The sequence below is a fragment of the Gopherus evgoodei genome, unplaced genomic scaffold, assembly GCF_007399415.2.
Source record: "Gopherus evgoodei ecotype Sinaloan lineage unplaced genomic scaffold, rGopEvg1_v1.p scaffold_35_arrow_ctg1, whole genome shotgun sequence".
NCBI lineage: Eukaryota > Metazoa > Chordata > Testudines > Testudinidae > Gopherus > Gopherus evgoodei.
In genome coordinates, this window is record NW_022060027.1 from 5,572,230 (window position 1) to 5,591,005 (window position 18,776).

The following is an 18,776-nucleotide window of genomic DNA, read 5'->3' on the forward strand; positions in this document are numbered from 1 at the left end:
CCGCAGCCAGCCCCGCCCAGGCCCGGCTCGGCCAGGGATATTTCTGGCTCTTGGGCCCGGTGTCTTGTTTCCAGGGCTAGTAGCAATTCAAGGAGAGGGACCCTGGGGGCTGGGGCCATGCTCAGGGCCAGGGGTGCCCAGGGGCTGGGATCGAGGTTGCTGGGATACAATGGGGGAGACAGGCCCATGTCTCAGTTCAGGGGGTTCCTGAGGGGTGGGATATAGCGAGGGGGGGACAGGGACATGTCACAGTTCTGGGGGTTCCTGGGGGATGGGATGTAGCAGGGGGAAACAGGGACATGTCTCAGTTCTGGGGGTCCCTGGGGGATGGGATATAGTGGAGGGATGGGACAGGGACGTGTCTCAGTGCTGGGGGTTCCTGGAGGATGGGATGTAGCGGGGGGAGGGGGGACAGGGACGTGTCTCAGTTGTGGGGGTTCCTGGGGGATGGGATATAGCGAGGGGGGGGACAGGGACATGTCTCAGGTCTGGGGGTCCCTAGGGGATGGGATATAGCGGGGGAGGGGGGGACAGGGACGTGTCTCAGTTCTAGGGGCTCCTAGAGGATGGGAAATAGCGGGGGAGGGGAGACAGGGACATGTCTCAGTTCTAGGGGTTCCTAGGGGATGGGATGTAGCGGGGGTGGGGGGACAGGGACGTGTCTCAGTTCTGGGGGTCCCTAGGGGATGGGATATAGCGGGGGATGGGGGACAGGGACGTGTCTCAGTTCTAGGGGTTCCTAGGGGATGGGATGTAGCGGGGGGGACAGGGACGTGTCTCCATTCTGGGGTTCCTGCTTCCCCCACTCTCACCCACCACGGCCTCTCCCCCACCCCTTCTCAGACTCCTCCCCCACTTTAGGCTCCTCCCCACTCCCAGGCCCCACCCCTCCCTAGACCCCTCTTAGGTCCCGCCCCTTCTGCAACCCCACCCCATTCCTAGGCCCCGCCCCCTCTCCATTCCTAGTCCCCCTCCCCACTCCCGAGCCCTCCCCTCACCCTAGTCCTGGGCCCCGCCCCCGGAGGGCTGCCCCGCCATGTGCCTGTCCCGCTCTCGCACAGAGATACCCGCCTCCCCTCCCGCCCCTTCCCTCTAGGGCTCTCCTCCTCTCCCTCCCCACAGCCCCCCGCCCGTGCCGAGAGAGGAGAGACGAGGTCCTGGCCTTTTCCATCAGGCGGACAGCGGGCAGCCCCGGCCCGGGGTCCTCACGGGAGCTATAAATACCGAGGCCCCAGCACGGACCGCGCCACGTGGAGCAGAGCGGGGCTGGTTGGGGCCACGTGCGGGCTGGTGAGCGGTGCGGAGCAGTGTGGCCGGGGAGCTGGCGGGTGGCCTGGGGAGGGAGGGATTGGGGGGCGCTAGGGAGGGATAGATGAAGAGAATGGGGGGGGATCTGGGAGGGAGTTGGGGGCTGTGGCCAGGGGAGGGCTAGTTAATGGGGGGAGCCCTGGGGTCAGGGGGTGATAGGAGAAATGGGGTGACCTGGAGATGGGGGAATGAGCAGAGAGGCCTGGGGGGACGGAAATGGTGGTATCAGGGAGAGCTGGGGAGGTTAGGGGGTGGAGGGGGCTGGGTTTGTACTGGGGTGCTGGGCACCCGATGATGTCAGCACTGGGCTCCGAATTCCTGTGAGGACATCGGTGCCTCCTGGGGACTTGACACCCTGGGGGACTGAGGGGGCTGGACTTGAGAAGGGGGAGCAAGGCTGGGGAGGGGTATGACTTGCTAATGCTCCTCTCTTCTCTAGCTGCTCAGCAGTGACCCCGCCATGGACAAGTGGTGGGGTGCCCAGGCGGGGCTGCTGTCCCTGGGGAGATCCCCACCGTGATCTGACCTGGGGGAGGCTGGAGGAATGGAGCTGTGATACTGCCCTGCAGAGATCGGTGGGCACTGGGGTGCAGTGAGCCCCCTGGCTGGTAGGTATTGGGCTGCTGCTGCCCTGTGCCCCCATAGAACTCGAATACTGGGGAACCACAGGCTGGGGGAGGGGGGTCCCCAATGATGTCAGCACTGGGCTCTGAACTCCTGTGACGAAATCAGTGCCTCCTGGGGACTTGACACCCTGAGGGGGTGCTGGGGGGCAGTGCACCCCCCCTTCCAGCATGACCCTGTTCTGGGGGCTCTGAGCTGGGGTGTATTGCTGACTGTGGGTCTGCTCTTCCACCAGGTGCTGTGCAGTGACTGTGAGGTGGTGCTAGGGTTGGGAGGGGTAAAAATTCGCCAAGACTATGACCTGCCCCACACTTCTGCAAGGACCTCCCTGCAGCCCCCATGACTGGTGAGTATTGGGGGTGGGGGGAAGCAGCCTAGGTCCCACCCCCCCAAATGCTGTGCTGTATAGGGGAGGGATATTGGGAGCACGTGGGGCTGGGGGTGGGGTTGAATGGGGGTCCTGGGGTATGTGATAGGGGGTGGGGGAGAATGTGGGGCTGGGGCTTGAGGCAGGTTAGGGGCTGGAAGGAAAATGAGTGGACAGGCTGGGGGTCCCCAATGATGTCAGCACTGGGCTCTGAACTCCTGTGACGAAATCAGTGCCTCCTGGGGACTTGACACCCTGAGGGGGTGCTGGGGGGCAGTGCACCCCCCCTTCCAGCATGACCCTGTTCTGGGGGCTCTGAGCTGGGGTGTATTGCTGACTGTGGGTCTGCTCTTCCACCAGGTGCTGTGCAGTGACTGTGAGGTGGTGCTAGGGTTGGGAGGGGTAAAAATTCGCCAAGACTATGACCTGCCCCACACTTCTGCAAGGACCTCCCTGCAGCCCCCATGACTGGTGAGTATTGGGGGTGGGGGGGAAGCAGCCTAGGTCCCACCCCCCCAAATGCTGTGCTGTATAGGGGAGGGATATTGGGAGCACGTGGGGCTGGGGGTGGGGTTGAATGGGGGTCCTGGGGTATGTGATAGGGGGTGGGGGAGAATGTGGGGCCGGGGGCTTGAGGCAGGTTAGGGGCTGGAAGGAAAATGAGTGGACAGGCTGGGGGTCCCCAATGATGTCAGCACTGGGCTCTGAACTCCTGTGACGAAATCAGTGCCTCCCAGGGACTTGACACCCTGGGGGACTGAGGGGGCTGTGTCTGGGATTGGGGGGGGGGGGGCAGTGATGGATTGGGGTGCAGGGAGCTGTACAGAGGCTAATGCAGCCCATGTTTCTCTTCCAGGTGCCAAGACCCCACATGTGCTGAGGAGCCAGGATTCCTGGGTTCTTTTCCCAGCTGCCCCTGCCCCTGGCCTTGAGCCCTGCTGATCGGGGGTGTGGGGTTCACGTACTCTTCTTGCTGATGCACCTGCAGCTGTTGCCCCTGTCCTGCCAATAAAGTCATGTTAGTCTGAATGGAGCCCTGGGCTGAGTTGCTTGTGGTCTGGGGGGGAAGGGCGGGGGGGGGGGGAAGCATGAGGCTCATGTTGGGGGGGGGGTGTCCTGGGTCCCCTCTCACATCAGCTGGGAGGAAGTGATCTCGGGCTGGCACCTTGCTCAGTGGCTGCTTGGCCTTGGTACGGTGGGGAGCAGGTACTGTGCTGCTCTGTTCACCCTTGCCCTGGAGGTGGGGGAACGTCCCAGCCTGCCCCTCACTGGGCTGACTCCCTGCCTGGGAAGAAGAGCGGGGGTGTGATTGGGTCAGACAGAGGGGAGCTGGAGCTGACCATGCCCATGGAGAATCTGCTTAGCTGGCTGTGGGGGAAGAGGGGGTTCCCCATGTTGCCCCAAGGCTGGGGTGGGGGGGTCTGTAAATTCCCCCTTGGGCTGGATTCTCAGCAGGGAGACAAGGGGCAGTGGTGCTGAAGGCCTAATGTGAGGTCACAGACCTATGTGGGTGGGGTCCTTGGGGATGGGTGCACTAAAAGGGGGGCTGCTGGCAGCCTGGTTCCTGTCGGGGATGTAGGACAGGGCAGATTGCCTGGGTCTAGCTAAGGTGGAGGATGAGGGGTTTGCCCCAGCCTGGGCTGACAGATCCAGGGTCCAGCAACTCTTCTTCCCCCCCACTACCTGGTGGGTTGGCAAGGATCTCTGCTCTCTGGGGTGTCTGAGCCCTTCTGCCTTAACCTCTGGGCCTAGAAAAGCGGGGGTGGGCAATGTAGGCCCCCAGGGCTGGCTTGATGTGAAGGGGGCTGGAGCTGGGCCCCACCCTGGGTGAACTAGTTACTCAGGCTCTGAGTGATCCAACCCACCCTTCATGCCATGGGTGGGTGGGGAGGGTGTTGCACCCAGGGTGGGGGTGGCTGGTGCTAGCTGTGCCCCTAGTGCAGTGAGTCAGTACTGGTGACCCCTTTCACATAGGAAGCATCTGAGTGTGACCCCCCACCCGCCCTTATAAATTAAAACACTTTTAAAAATATATTTCATACCATTATAAATGCTGGAGGCAAAGTGGGTTTGGGGGTGGAGGCTGACAGCTCGTGACCCCTCACATAATAACTTCACAACCCCAGTTTGAGAACCCCTGCCCTAGTGTGTGCTGGGGGACACGGGTGCTGGGGTTTCCTTCCACCCATCCAGCAGGTGACTGAATGGTGGTAGCAGTGGGATGGTGCTGTTTGTCAGCACTCACGGGTGGAGAAGAGGGCCCCCCATGTTTGAGTGTGGGTGGATTGCGGGGGGCGGGGTCCAGCTGGGGGCAAAGCCTTGGCTGTGAAGAGCAGCTGGGGGGTGGGGAACTTACTGCCACCCATTGTCTGGGCAGCAGGTGCCCATCCCTGTCAAGCCAAGCAGCTGCAATATGGACCCCAGGTTGGGCAGAGCCTGGCTCATGGAAGTAAAAAGCCTGGGGGAGGGGAGAATCTCACGCAAACCCTGCCCCTCTGCTCTGGGGCCAGCACCAGGGTGGGGGGGACACATTGCGGGAGGCAGGAGGTGGCTCAGGACCAGCTCCTCCCTGGCAGTTTTGTGGTTAGTTGCTGCTCTCACCATGGCAGCCCTGGGTTCAGTTCCCGGTCAGGGAAGGATTTCATTGGGGGTAGCTCAGTGGTTTGAGCATTGGCCTGCTAACCCCCGAGTTGTGAGTTCAATCCTTGAGGGGGCCACTTAGGGATCTGGGGCAAAAATCTGTCTGGGGATTGGTCCTGCCTTGAGCAGGGGGGTGGACTAGATGCCCCCTGAGGTCCCTTCCAACCCTGCGGTTTGTTCTATGATTACTGGGGGGGGCTGGGCTCCCTGTCCCAGGCTCTGAGCAGGCCCCTCCCAGGCCCAGTTCCCCGGGGCCCATTGTTCACGCTCGGGGGCCCCCAGTGGCTCCCTGGACCCCCTGTTGATTTGGGTCGGTTCAGCCAATTCTTTCCCGCCCCATCGTCCCCCTCCCTCAACCCCCCCCGGGGAGGGGTCAACTCGAAGTGCAGAGGGAAACTGAGGCACACGCAGGCTCCATACAGATATTACAGAGCGTCCCCCCCCCCCGATAGGGGGCGGGGCTGCAGGGCAGGAAGTGACGTGGGACGGGGGTTCCCGGAAGCGTCTGGGTCCGGCTGCGCAGGGGGAGCCCGAGCGAGGGGAGCAGGTCCGGGGGGGGCGGAGTGGGGGGCCCCGCCCGTCGGGGGCGTCACCTCACTCGGTCTCTGTCCTTCCAGGTCCGGCAGCGCCGGAGGGACCCGAGCTACAGGGGGACCCCGACCTCGGCCCCCCCATCCACCCCTGCACCCCCCCGGCCTCGGCCCCCCCGATCCCTCTCCGCCCCCCCCGGCCTCTGCCCCCCCGATCCCTCTCTGCCCCCCCCGCCTCCGCCCCCCCCGGCCTCGGCCCCCCCAGATCCCTCTCCGCCCCCGCCGGCCTCGGCCCCCCCAGATCCATCCCTGCCCCCCCTGCCTCGGCCCCCCCCGATCCCTCTCCGCTCCCCCCGGCCTCGGCCCCCCCAGATCCCTCTCCGCTCCCGCCGGCCTCTGCCCCCCCATCCATCCCTGACCCCCGCCTCGGCCCCCCCCGATCCCTCTCCGCTCCCCCCGGCCTCGGCCCCCCCAGATCCCTCTCCGCTCCCGCCGGCCTCTGCCCCCCCGATCCATCTCGGCCCCCCCCGATCCCTCTCCGTTCCCTTGGCCTCGGCCCCCCAGATCCATCCCTGCCCCCCCGATCCTCCTCCGGGCCTCTGCCCCTCGATCCCTCCCTGCCCCCACCGGACTCTGCCCCCCCCGATCCATCCCTGTCACCCCGGCCTCCGCTCCCCCCACCTCGACCCCCCCAATCCGCCTCCGCCCCCCCGGCCTCGGCCCCCCCATCCCTCTCCACCCCCCTGCCTCTGCACCCCCGATCCCTTCTGAGCCCCCCAGCCTCCACCCCCAATCCCTCCCTGCCCCCCACGCCTGTGCCCCTACCCCTGCCCCCCAGCTGTACAGCCCCCCCTTATAACCCTCCCATCCCCCTCTCAGAGCTTCCTGCCCCCGATTGCCCAGCCCCTCCCTTCTGACCCCCTCCAGCCCCTCTCTCAAAGCCCCCTAGCTGGTCACTGCCACCCCCTCCCCCCCCGCCGGCTGGTCCCCGTGTCCAGGAGGCAGCCAGCAGCATCTGAGCCCCGGCCGGCTGAGCCCCCTCCCTACGGGGGAACATGGTGAGACAGGGGTTTGGGGGGAGGTTCCCCAGTCGCCTGGTGGCCTCAGTGCCCCGGGGGAGGGGGTCGTGGCTGGGCAATGTGACACCCCATCTGTCTGTCTGTCTCTGTCCCTAGCACCCCATCCCCGCAGAGCTGGGAGCCCCCGGATCCTGACATGGCCACGCCGGGCTCTGACCTGCCGCTGGGTGAGTGACCGGCACGTGGGGAGTATAGGGGAGCTACTGGGGAACCCAGGCGTCCGGGCGGCTACAGGCGTCCCCGCCTCCTCCCTGCCCATGTCGCACCTCTCCTGCTGAGGGACCCAGGCGTCCGGGCAGCTACAGGCGTCCCTTCCTCATCCCTGCCCATGTAGCACCTCCCCTGCTGAGGGACCCAGGCGTCCGGGCAGCTACAGGCGTCCCCGCCTCCTCCCTGCCCATGTCGCACCTCTCCTGCTGAGGGACCCAGGCGTCCGGGCAGCTACAGGCGTCCCCGCCTCATCCCTGCCCATGTCCTACCTCCCCTGCTGAGGGACTCAGGCATCCGGGCAGCTACAGGCCAATTCCCCGGTGTCAGCTCCTGTGCTGAGGGACCCAGGCATCCGGGCTTTTCCCCCCAGTCACAGCCCCCACAGAGGAACCCACGTGTCTGGGCAGCTGCAGACACATGCCCCAATCGAGAACCCCCCAGTAACCCATCCCTCTCCCTGCCCCCAGAGGATGGGGAGCCTCCGCCCCCCAACTCTCCTGGAGCCCCCTGGGCCCAGGTGAAGGAGGAGGGGCCCCTGTCGAGGCCAGAGGCAGCGCTAACCCCAGAGACCGAGGTGCTGGGCACTGATGGGGAGGGGTCGATGCACAGTGCTGGTGAGAGGGCTGGGGGGGCACTGAGGGTGGGGGACAGAGTGGGGTTGGCATGGAAGGGCCTGGGCCCCATGAAGGGGTGTGGGGCGCCGAGGGGCTCCATGGAGGGGCGGTTTAGTGTGGGGCTGTGACGGGGGGCACCGGGGGGGTCCGGCGGCTCTCACCCCCCCTCGCCCCCAGCGGAGGAGCCGGAGTGGCAGCAGAAGAAGGGGCTGGGTGGGGGTGGCCAGAGGGCTTCATGTGGGGGTTGCTAGGTGTGGGGCTGGGCAGGGGGCACCGGGGGGGTCCGGCGGCTCTCACCCCCCCTCACCGCCAGCGGAGGAGCTGGAGCGGCAGCAGAAGAAGGGGCCAGGCGGGGGTGGCCGTGGGGGTTGCTAGGTGTGGGGCTGGGTGGGCAGCACCGGGGGGGTCCGGCGGCTCTCACCCCCCCTCGCCCCCAGCGGAGGAGCCGGAGCGGCGGCGGAAGAAGGGGCCGGCGCCGAAGATGCTGGGCACGGAGCTGTGCAGCGTCTGCGGGGACAAGGCCTCGGGCTTCCACTACAACGTGCTGAGCTGCGAGGGCTGCAAGGGGTTCTTTCGGCGCAGCGTCATGAAGGGGGCGCAGTATGTGTGCCGGGGCGCCGGGCACTGCCACATGGACATGTACATGCGCCGAAAGTGCCAGCTCTGCCGTCTGCGCAAGTGCCACCAGGCCGGCATGCGCGAGCAGTGTGAGTCCTGCCTGGGGGGCACCGGGGGGCTTTGGGCAGAGATTGGGGGGCACCAGGGAAGGTGGGGGGTTAGGGGGCACCAGGAAGGGTAGGAGAGGCTTGGGGGGGAGATTGGGGGCACCAGGGAGGGTCTGGGGGGGCAGGGGGCACCGGGGAGACTTTGGGGAGAGATTGGGGGGCATGGGAGGGTGGGGTAGGGGGCACTGGGGGGCTTTGGGGAGAGATTGGGGGGCACCAGGGAAGGTGGGGGGTTAGGGGGCACCAGGAAGGGTAGGATAGGCTTGCGGGGGAGATTGGGGTGCACCAGGGAGGGTCTGGGGGGCAGGGGGCACTGGGGGGCTTTGGGGAGAGATTGGGGGGCACGGGGGAGGGTGGGGTAGGGGGCACTGGGGGGCTTTGGGGAGAGATTGGGGGGCACCGAGGAGGGTGTGGGGGGCTTTGGGGGATGAGTGGAGGGCACCAGGAAGGTGTAGGGGGGCAGGGAGCACTGGGGAGGGTGATGGGGGCTCTGGGGAGGTTTTGGGCCCCCCCAACCCTGCTCCCCCCATTTCCAGGCGTGCTGTCGGAGGAGCAGCTGCGGAAGAAGAAGGGGCGGCGGCAGCAGCAGAAGGGGGCGGGGGGGGAGGTGCCGCTGCCCCGGGTGCCCCCCCTGCCCCCCACGCCCCTCGCCGAGCCGGCTCGGCTCAGCCCCCAGCAGGAGCTCATGATCCAGCAGCTGGTGGCAGCCCAGCAGCAGTGTAACAAGCGCTCCTTCAGTGACCAGCCCAAAGTCACGGTGAGGGGCCACGCCGGGGCCGGGGGGGGCTCCCCAGCTCGCTACCAGCCTCCACCCCCCACACCTGCCGTGTCTCCCACTCAGCCCCACAAGCGCCGTTAACCTTTCGTCTTGCAAAGCATGGAGGGAAACTGAGGCATGCAGGGGTGGCGTAAAAATATTACCAAGAATTCCCACTTTGTTACAGGGTGTCCCCCAAGCACCCCATCTGGGCATCATGAGGAGGGTGCTGTGCCTGGCTTCTCCCCCAGATCTGAGCATCACTGGGGCATCAGCCCCCCGCCTCCATGTCTGGGAGGCCCTGTGGTGCTCCCAACGCGGGGCAGGGTCGGGGGTGTCCCTGGTATCCAGGACTGGGTGCCGTTTGGGATGCTGTGTGTCTCACTGCCCCCCGTCCTCCTCGTCCTCCCCCAGCCGTGGCCCCTGGGCACCGACCCCAACAGCCGGGAGGCCCGACAGCAGCGCTTCGCCCACTTCACCGAGCTGGCTATCATCTCGGTGCAGGAGATCGTCGACTTCGCCAAGCAGGTGCCCGGCTTCTTGCAGCTCACGAGGGAGGACCAGATCGCGCTGCTCAAGGCCTGTACCATTGAGGTGAATGGGGTGGGGCAGGGGTGGGCAGGGAGGGGGGCAGCATGTAGGTCGCTTCCCATCTCTGTCTGCGTGCACTGCAGCAAGCCATAACTTTCCTCCTACCAGCCTTGGTTACACTAGATTCCCCCCCCACCCCCCCCAAAATGTGCGTCCTGTACTGGCCAGCCCTCCCCTGGACCATACACTTTATGTAAAGTCCATTATTGCTTTATCAGAAAAAATACACACGTAACTTACCACCCCAAATGGAGTTTCCCCAACACTTCAGTTCAAACCCACTGGATTAGGTAAAACAGTAAAACACGTTAGTTAAGGACTGAGAGATTTTAAGTGAGTCTGCGTCATGAGGCCATGATGTCTCTACTATTATGGTCCCCACTTTTACAAGCCTATGATAAATTTTGTACAAACTTTGTCTCGTTAGGTATCATTTTTTAAAAAACTCTCATAATCTGCTGAACATTAGTGTCATGGTAAAATATGTGTATCGACATTGTATGTGAAGCTATAAGTGTCCACTGTATAACATTCCTGTAACATGTTCCAAGGTTAGAAAAGTGGGCTCAAAGCAGTTCTTCAGAGACAAAGACGCACTGGTGCCCCCAGTCAGGTATCAGCGTAATCAATTAAGAACATAAGAACAGCCAAACTGGGTCAGACCAAAGGTCCATCTAGCCCAGTATCCTGTCTGCCGACAGTGGCCAGTGCTGGGTGCTCCAGAGGGAATGAACAGCACAGAGAATCATCAAGTGATCCAACCCCTGTCGTCCATTCCCAGCTTTTGGCAAACAGAGGCTGGGGACACCATCCATGCCCAGCCTGGCTAATAGCCATTGATGGACCTGTCCTTCATTAATGTATCTAGTCCTTTTTTGAACCTTATTATGGTCTTGACCTTCACAACATCCTCTGGCAAGCAGTTCCACGGGTTGACTGTGCGTTGTGTGAAGAAATACTTTCTTTTGTTTGTGTTAAACCTGCTGCCTGTTCATTTCATTTGGTGACCTCTAGTTCTTGTCTTATGAGAAGGAGTAAATAACACGTCCTGATTTACTTTCTCCGCACCAGCCATGATTTTATAGACCTCAAGGATATCTCTCCTTAGTCGTCTCTTTTCCAAGCTGAAAAGTCCCCGTCTGATTAATCTCTCCTCATGCAGAAGCCGTTCCATCCCCCAATCATTTTTGTTGCCCTTTTCTGAACCTTTTCCAATTTCAATATGGCTTTTTGGAGATGGGGCAATCACACCTGCTCACAGTATTCGAGGTGTGGGCGGACCACGGATTTATATAGAGGCAACATAATATTTTCTGTCTGATTACCTATTCCTTTCCTAATGACTCCCACCATTCTCTTTGGTTTTTTGATGCCGCTGTTTTCGGAGAACTCTCCACAATGACGCCCAGATCTCTTTCTTGAGGGGTAACAGCTAATTTAGACCCCATCATTTTATACGTTTAGTGATTATGTTCTCCGACGTGCATCACTTTGCATTTAACAACGTTGAATTTCATCTGCCATTTTGTTGCCCAGTCGCCCAGTTTTGAGAGATCCCTTTGTCGCTCTTCACAGTCTGTCTGGGACTTAACTATCTTGAGTAGTTTTGTATCATCTGCAAATTTTGCTACCTCAAGGTTCACCCCTTTTTCCAGAATATGTTGAATAGGACTGGGCTCAGAACAGACCCCTGGGGGAACCCACTATTTACCTCTCTCCATTCTGAAAACTGATCATTTATACCTACCCTTTGTTTCCTGTCTTTGAACCAGTTACCAATCCATGAGAGAACCTTCCCTCTTATCCCATGACAACTCACTTTGCTTAAGAGCCTTTGGTGAGGGACCTTGTCAAAGGCTTTCTGAAAATCTAAGTACATTATATTCACAGGATCCCTGTTGTCCACATGCTTGTTGACCCCCCTCAAAGAATTCTAGTAGATTAGTGAGGTGTGATTTTCCTTTACAAAAGCCACGCTGATGCTTCCCCAACAAATCATATTCATTGATGTGTCTGGCAATTTTGTTTCAACCGGTTTGTCTGGTACTGAAGTCAGACTTACTGGCCTATAATTGCCAGGATCACCTCTGGAGCCCTTTTTAAAAATTGGCATCACATTAGATACCCTCCAGTCACCTGATACAGAAGCAGGTTTAAGTGATAGGTTACAAACTACAGTTAGTCGTTCTGCAATTTCACATTTGAGTTCCTTCTGAACTCTTGGGTGAATCCCATCTGGTCCCGGTGATTTTTTATTGTTTAGTTTATGTTTTTTTTTTCCCAAAACCTCCTCTACTGACACCTCAATCTGGGACAGTTCCTCAGATCTGTCACCTAAAAAGAACGGCTCAAGTGTGGGAATCTCCCTCCCATCCTCCGCCGTGAAGACCGATGCAAATAATTCATTTAGTTTCTCCGCGATGGCCTTATCGTCCTTCGGACAATCACCTAGCGAGACGGTTGTTCAGTTGGCAGGAAGGAAGGTGTCGACACTTACAAGTTTTGCCAACATTGGTGCTAGCATAGCCACGGCCTAAGAGATGTACGTTGCATCACAGGAGCGTATCAAACGGCCCGTCCACAAGAGACGGCTTGTCGCCTGCGCCCCAGCGGGGGTAACCCTCAAAGAAGGGAGAGGGAGACACTGACCTCCACTCACCCCGCTCCTGCGACTCTCTCTCGGCTCATGACATCGGTGACTCTCCAAAGAACTGACCGCAGTGGGAGCGGTCACAGGCTGGAAGGAAACCGAGCCTGTGACATTGACAGCAGCGTCTGGGGACACAGAACTTTTGCTGTTAAGGCCACGTCGCTTGTGGAGTTAGGCAGGAGCTCGCGCATCCAAATCGGGTTTTCTGTAATTACCAGACGTACCTCATGTTTTGTCTGAACCAGCCGGTTCGGACGGGAGTGTGCGGGAAAACTCCGTTTGGGGATAACGAGGCTGGTGCATACATCTGCCCCTTCACTTTCAGTTCAAACCGATTTGTATCGAAAAATTCCCAGGTTTTACAAAAAGTATTCCTCCTTCCCCTCCCCCAATTTTCACCCAACTTTTTTTTATCATTCAATATATATCAGAAAGAACTTGTTTTATTAGGAAAACGCAGGGCATTGCACGAGATCGATGTGTTATGGTAACAGGTTAAGCTGTGTGGAGATGCGAAGCTGCCTGTTGAAATAAGGCGCTGGTGAGGCCACACCTGGAATATCACGTCCAGTTGTGGGCCCCCCACTACAAAAGGGATGTGGACAAATTGGAGAGAGTCCAGCGGAGGGTAACGAAAATGATCAGGGGGCTGGATCACGTGACTTAGGAGGAGAGGCTGAGGTAACTGGGGTTATATAGTTTCAGAAGAGAAGAGTGGGGGGGGGGGGATTTGATAGCAGCCTTCAACTACCAGAATGGGGTTTCCAAAGAGGCTGGAGCTCGGCTGTTCTCAGTGGGGGCAGATGACAGAACAAGGAGCAATGGTCTCAGGCTGCAGTGGGCGAGGTCCAGGCTGGATATCAGGAAACACTATTTCACTAGGAGGGTGCTGAAACACTGGAATGGGTTACGTGGGGAGGTGGTGGAATCTCCATCCTTAGAGGTGTTTAAGGCCCGGCTTGACAAAGCCCTGGCTGGGATGATTTAGTTGGGGTTGGCCCTGCTTTGAGCAGGGCATGGGACTAGATACCTCCTGAAGCCTCTTCCAACCCTAATCTTCTATGAGTCTATGATTATCCTAGAAGATGCACGCAATAAATGGGCCTGCACGCAAGCTCTGACGTGCATGCACCTCTGAACGCAACGCTGCATCGCACGCCCACCACACCCACGCTTCAAACTGGTAGCAGAGGCCGGAGTAAAGAGCTGATGCACTAAAACGGGAAGAAGCTGGAAATCAGTCTCGGGATCCATTTCACAACACAAGGAAGTATCCCAAAGTTACAAAAAAAGATCCCAGGTGGGAGTGGGTCTAGAGTTCGGTTTTAGATCTGCGGCAAAGCACGTTGGCGAACGGAATTCAAAGCATTCATCCACTGGATACTTTTTTCCCTGCGTCTTTCTGTCCACCGCAATAAACTCCGACATTTACCGGGAACAATGAATCGTTTTTTTGCCCTGATTTTCACCTGCTGCGGTGGTTGTGGAAAGAAACACCGATACGTTCCCGGGGAAAATGCAAACAAATCCAACCTGAAAACAGAGGGCCCTTGGCAGCCGTTGTTTCCTTTGGTGGACTTTTGAGCTCAGCAGGGTGATGGGCTGTACAAGACTCACATTTCTGGGGGAACGAGGCTGGGCCTCAGAATTGGTGGAGGTGGCCCCATCTGACCGGTCAGAGGGCCCATGTGTTGAGCTGGGAGGCTGAAGGTGGCGGGAGTGGGCCTGATCTCGGAGCAATGTAAAAGGGGCTCCGGGCCTGAGTGTTACGGGGACCCCGCTGTTCAGAGGCATAAGGGTCAGGAACGGTTACAAGGAAACCAAGAGAAGATGGTTGCTGGTGCCTGAGTGAACAAGCCGGATCAAATGCAAGCAGAGATGCTCACCCCGTGCTCTTCCAGATCGCGCTTCTCAGGCCAGGGTCCCTTCTCTAGTTCGCCGGCTGCTTATTGCTCCAGGGACTGTGAACTCGATGGGCAGGAAGAGGGGAGGCTTGTCCCCCTGTTTTTAGAGTGTCCATCTCCCTCGTGAAAACCATTTCCAGTGGCGATGCAGGAGATGGTGGAAGGATGTTCCCTGCTGCTTTTTCCTCCCCTCCCTGAGCGCCCTTTGGCGCCCTGCCTGCTGTGTCTAAGCAGTGCTCGTGTCCCTCGGTTTGAGTACGGCCGGTTTGCGCCCCCGCTCTGTGCGGGATGGGAGTGAATAACCCCGCTCGGGGGAACCTGTCATGGAGTCCCCAGGCGATGCTCTGGAACTGCTCCCTACGAAGCCGGGCAGGAATTTGGTGATGTCTGCTCTCTGTGAACAGACTGTCTTCAGGGCCACAACCTCACATGGCTTCCACCTTCCTGGGTCTGACCCCGGAGCATCCAGCATCCCCGTCCCCCTGTGTGCCTCCCGCAGCGAGTGCGCCAGGTGGGGCCTGGGGGAGCCAGAGGGCCCTGCCCCCCCAACTTCGCAGTCAGACATGGCTCTCAGCGAGCCAGTAAAACAGGTTTATTTGATGACAGGAACACGGTCTACACAGATCTTGTAGGTACAGAGAACAGGACCCCTCGGCTGGGTCCATTCTGGGGGTCAGTGAGCCAGACCCCCACGTCTGCACTTCACTGCTCCTCCCCAGCCAGCCCCAAACTGACTCATCCTCCAGCACCTCCTCCTCTGCTTTGTCCCTTTGCCGGGCCAGGAGGTCTGCTTCCCCGCGGTTTGCTCTCGCGTTCCCCGAACCCCCCTGCAAACCGCGGGGAAGGAGATCTGCTTGCACGGGGGTTAGGGGAACGCAAGAGCAAACCGCGGGGAAGGAGACCTGCTTGATTACCAGAGAGGCTTCCTCTGGTATGCTGGGATACCTGTTTATTCCACGGAGGTCAAGAAAAACGCTGGTGAGTGTTTACACCTGATGACCAGCGCTGGATCCTCTACACCCGAGTTTCAACGGGAGTACGGCCAGCGCTGCAAACAGGGAGTTGCAGTGCTGGTGATGCCCTGCCGATGTGTACACCTCCTAAGTTGCAGCGCTATAACTCCCTCACCAGCGCTGCAACTTTGTGGTGTAGACAAGGCCCTAGAGACTTAAGAAATGCATAGGGGAAACTGAGGCACCCCTACACTATTCAGAGGAACCATTAAGAACAGTCCCACTTCATCGCGGCCACCCTGGGACAGTAATGACCGGCACCGTTGGGCGTGTGCAAATAATGCCTCACGAGATGAACTCTGTGCAAAGATGGTTACGCTCGTGTGTAGGGGACCGGGGGGCAGATCATGCTTAAAGCCTCCAGGTCCTGGGGAGGGTGGTCACATCTCCCTCTCTGTGGTGGTGTGTAGGGGGGGAGATGGGTGCGTTGGGGGCTCTGCCATGTCGGGGAGGGTCTCACACCTGCCCCTGCCTCCCCCAGATCATGCTGTTGGAGACGGCTCGGCGCTACAACCATGAGACGGAGAGCATCACCTTCCTGAAAGACTTCACCTACAGCAAGGACGACTTCCACCGTGCAGGTGCGAGGGGGGGCTGGGGGTTCTCTGGGGGCTGCGGGGGTGCAGGAACCTCCCCAGATGCACTGCGGGTTCCGGGAGGTCGTGGGGGCTCCCAGGGTGTAGGGTCTGACCCGCCCCCAGCTCCGTGTGTCTTCCCCCCAGGGCTGCAGGTGGAATTTATCAACCCCATCTTCGAGTTCTCACGGGCCATGCGACGGCTGCAGCTGGACGACGCCGAGTTCGCCTTGCTCATCGCCATCGACATGTTCTCGGCCGACCGGCCCAACGTGCAGCAGCACGGCCAGGTGGAGGCACTGCAGCTGCCCTACGTCGAGGCCCTGCATGCCTACACCCTCATCAAGCGCCCGCAGGTACCTGCGGGCATGGAGCTCTCCTTCCCCTCCCCTGGGCGGGGGGTGTTCTGGGACACCCCCCCCCCACGGACCCGTCCCCCCAGGACCGGCTGATGTTCCTGCGGATCCTGGGGCGGTGGGGGGAGCTGTGGGGTGGCGGGAAGGGAGGTGGGGGGAGCTGTGGGGCAGGGGCTTTGCGGACCCTCCCTCCCCCACACACTGACCGTCCCCCCAGGACCGGTTGATGTTGCCGAGGATGTTGGGGGCGGTGGGGGGAGCTGTGGGGTGGCAGGAAGGGAGGTGGGGGGAGCTGTGGGGCAGGGGCTTTGCAGACCCCCTCCCACTGACCGTCCCCCCAGGACCGGCTGATGTTCCTGCTGATGCTGGGGGTGCTGGGGGGAGCTGTGGGGTGGCGGGAAGGGAAGTGGGGAGAGCTGTGGGGCAGGGGCTTTGCAGACCCCCCCACACACACTGACCGTCCTCCCAGGCCCGGCTGATGTTCCCGCAGATGCTGGGGGCGGTGGAGGGAGGTGGGGGGAGCGGTGGGGCAGGGGCTTTGCAGACCCCCCCCACACACACTGACCGTCCTCCCAGGCCTGTCTGATGTTCCCGCAGATGGTGGGGGGAGGTGGGGGGAGCTGTGGGGCAGGGGCTTTGCGGACCTCCCCCCCACACTGACCGTCCTCCCAGGCCCGGCTGATGTTCCCGCAGATGCTGGGGGCGGTGGGGGGAGCTGTGGGGCAGGGGCTTTGCGGACCTCCCCCCCACACTGACCGTCCCCCCAGGACCGGCTGATGTTCCCGCGGATGCTAATGAAGCTGGTCGCCCTGCGCACGCTCAGCAGCGTCCACTCCGAGCAGGTGTTCGCCCTCCGCCTCCAGGACAAGAAGCTGCCCCCACTGCTCTCCGAAATCTGGGACGTGCACGAGTAAGGGGGGGCTGGGACCTTCCCCCCCCAACGCAGACTGCAGGGACCCCCTCCCAGCCAGACCCCCCCCGAGGGGCCTCCATGGACAGAGCATCCCCATCACTGCGTGCAGGGGGCACTGTGTGCTCCATTCCCCCCCAAACCGGGGACCCCTCCAGCTGGGGGAGTGGGCGGGCAGCCTCAGAGACTATGGGGGGCTGCCGTGGGTCAGCCCAGCCCCATCCCCCGATCTGGGGAGGGCTACGAAGCACTTTTCTCTGCCCTGCGCCCACTTATCTGCCCCGGGGGAGCCTGCCAGGGGGTGGTGGGGTGAGGGCTTGAGGGCTGAGTTGGCCCCAGCCCCGTGCTGGAGCGTGGAGTTGGGGGCCCCCCCTCTGCCGACACCAACAGCTGTATTTATTGGGGGGTCATCACAGGGGTGGTGCAGTGACCCCTCCCCCCAACCTGGGGCCCCCCAGCAGACAGGACCCTGCCCCCCATGCTGCTTCCTGCTGTGCACAGGTTGTGAGCACCCACCCCGCTGGACTCGGGCTGCATGGATGGGGCGGCTGGGGGTGCCCCAAATAAAGCAAATCATGGCACAGCAGTTTGTGTGTGTGTGTGTGTGCTGGGGGGGCCGGGAGCCAGGTTCTTTCCCTGGCTCTGGGAGGGGAGTGAGGGCTAGTGGTAAGAGCAGGGGGGGCTGGGAGCCAGGACCCCTGGGTTCTTTCCCTGAGAGGGGCGTGGGGGCTAGTAGTTACAGTAAGGGGGGCTGGGAGCTAGGACTCCTGGGTTCTTTCCCTGGCTCTGGGAGGGGAGTGGGGGCTAGTGGTAAGAGCAGGGGGGGCTGGGAGCCAGGACCCCTGGGTTCTTTCCTTGGGAGGGGAGTGGAGGCTGGTGGTTAGAGCGGGGGGGGGGCTGGGATCCAGGACTCCTGGGTTATTTCCCTGGGAGGGGCGTGGGGGCTAGTAGTTACAGTAAGGGGGGCTGGGAGCTAGGACTCCTGGGTTCTTTCCCTGGCTCTGGGAGGAGAGTGGGGGCTAGTGGTAAGAGCGGGGGGGGCTGGGACTCAGAACTCCTAGGTTCTCTCCCCAGAAATCGTGGGGGCAGAGGAAGGCAGCCCTGGGCAGGGTGGGTGTTTGCAGAGAGCCAGACTCCAGTTCCACGCCCCTCCCAATAATCTCTTGATGGGAAAATCCTCCAGGTTCCTGGAAATCTGGGGAATTCCCGCTGGGCCCAGCCTGGCTTCCGGCACCAGCCAGCAGGGGCGCTGCGGTTCCGTGCCCCCGCAGCCCTGACTCCCAGCCCCAGGCTGCTCCAGGCCTGGCCTCTCCCTGCAGGGGCAGCTCGGGGGGGGCAAGGGTCTCTGGGGGGAGAGGAGGGTGCTGGCTGTAGGGAGAGTTGGGGGGCAGGGGTCACTGAGAGCAGGGCAGGGGCGCTGGCTGTGAGGGGAACGGGGGGTGCAGTGTCACTGGGAAAAGGGGGGCACTGGCTGTGGGGGGTAGGGTCACTGGGGGAAGGGCTGGGGTGCTGGTTGTAAGGGGAACTGGGGAGTGCAGGGGGCATTATGGGGAGGGGGCACTGGCTGTGGGGGGGTGCAGAGGTCATTGTGGGGAGCTCGGGGCACTGGCTGTGAGGGGAGCTGGGGGGAAGGGCAGGGGTGCTGGCTTTGGGGAGAAATGGGTGCAGAGGTCCCTGGGGGCAGGGGGGGTAGCGCCAAGCCACTCCAACCCCAGATGGAACTGAGGGGCTGGCAGCTAGCATGCTACCTTCCCTTACCCCATGGAGTGCCCTCGGCCTGCCCCCCAGCTCTGGCACCTCGAAGAGGGGAATCCCCGTCTCTTAGGCTGGGAGCTGGAAACCCCGGGAGGGTGGAGTTTGTGTGGGGGGGAGAAATGCCCGTTGCTTTGCTTTCCCCCACCTCCCCACCCCACCAGCAGGGCA

General features: G+C 61.3%; 1 protein-coding gene, 1 long non-coding RNA gene and 4 other non-coding genes across 9 annotated transcripts; all 6 read left to right on the forward strand.

The window, feature by feature from the left end:
• The first annotated feature begins 1,030 nt into the window (after positions 1-1,030).
• Positions 1,031-3,332, forward strand: LOC115641725. 3 transcript variants are annotated; one of them, XR_003998104.1, is made up of 5 exons: positions 1,031-1,297; positions 1,748-1,916; positions 2,168-2,278; positions 2,660-2,770; positions 3,156-3,332. It is a non-coding gene; the product is annotated as an uncharacterized LOC115641725 (long non-coding RNA). The 3 variants fall into 3 exon arrangements; XR_003998105.1 differs by lacking the exon at positions 2,660-2,770 and having other exon boundaries at positions 1,037-1,297; XR_003998106.1 differs by lacking the exons at positions 2,168-2,278; positions 2,660-2,770 and having other exon boundaries at positions 1,056-1,297.
• On the forward strand, positions 1,592-1,682 carry LOC115641810. The gene has a single exon (XR_003998125.1). It is a non-coding gene; the product is annotated as a small nucleolar RNA SNORD88 (small nucleolar RNA).
• On the forward strand, positions 1,991-2,082 carry LOC115641812. Its single transcript, XR_003998127.1, has one exon. It is a non-coding gene; the product is annotated as a small nucleolar RNA SNORD88 (small nucleolar RNA).
• On the forward strand, positions 2,483-2,574 carry LOC115641813. The gene has a single exon (XR_003998128.1). It is a non-coding gene; the product is annotated as a small nucleolar RNA SNORD88 (small nucleolar RNA).
• On the forward strand, positions 2,977-3,067 carry LOC115641817. The gene has a single exon (XR_003998132.1). It is a non-coding gene; the product is annotated as a small nucleolar RNA SNORD88 (small nucleolar RNA).
• A 3,011-nt stretch (positions 3,333-6,343) lies between the features above and the next one.
• On the forward strand, positions 6,344-17,439 carry LOC115641722 (oxysterols receptor LXR-beta-like). Of its 2 annotated transcripts, XM_030545070.1 has the most exons (9): positions 6,344-6,527; positions 6,645-6,715; positions 7,226-7,372; positions 7,810-8,079; positions 8,634-8,854; positions 9,269-9,448; positions 15,494-15,593; positions 15,735-15,943; positions 16,711-17,439. In XM_030545070.1, the coding sequence occupies exons 2-9, from the start codon at positions 6,685-6,687 to the stop codon at positions 16,855-16,857; spliced, it is 1,305 nt and encodes a 434-aa protein (XP_030400930.1). In that variant the 5' UTR covers positions 6,344-6,527; positions 6,645-6,684; the 3' UTR covers positions 16,858-17,439. The 2 variants fall into 2 exon arrangements, with proteins under 2 accessions (XP_030400930.1, XP_030400931.1); XM_030545071.1 differs by lacking the exon at positions 7,226-7,372.
• The last annotated feature ends 1,337 nt before the right edge of the window (positions 17,440-18,776 follow it).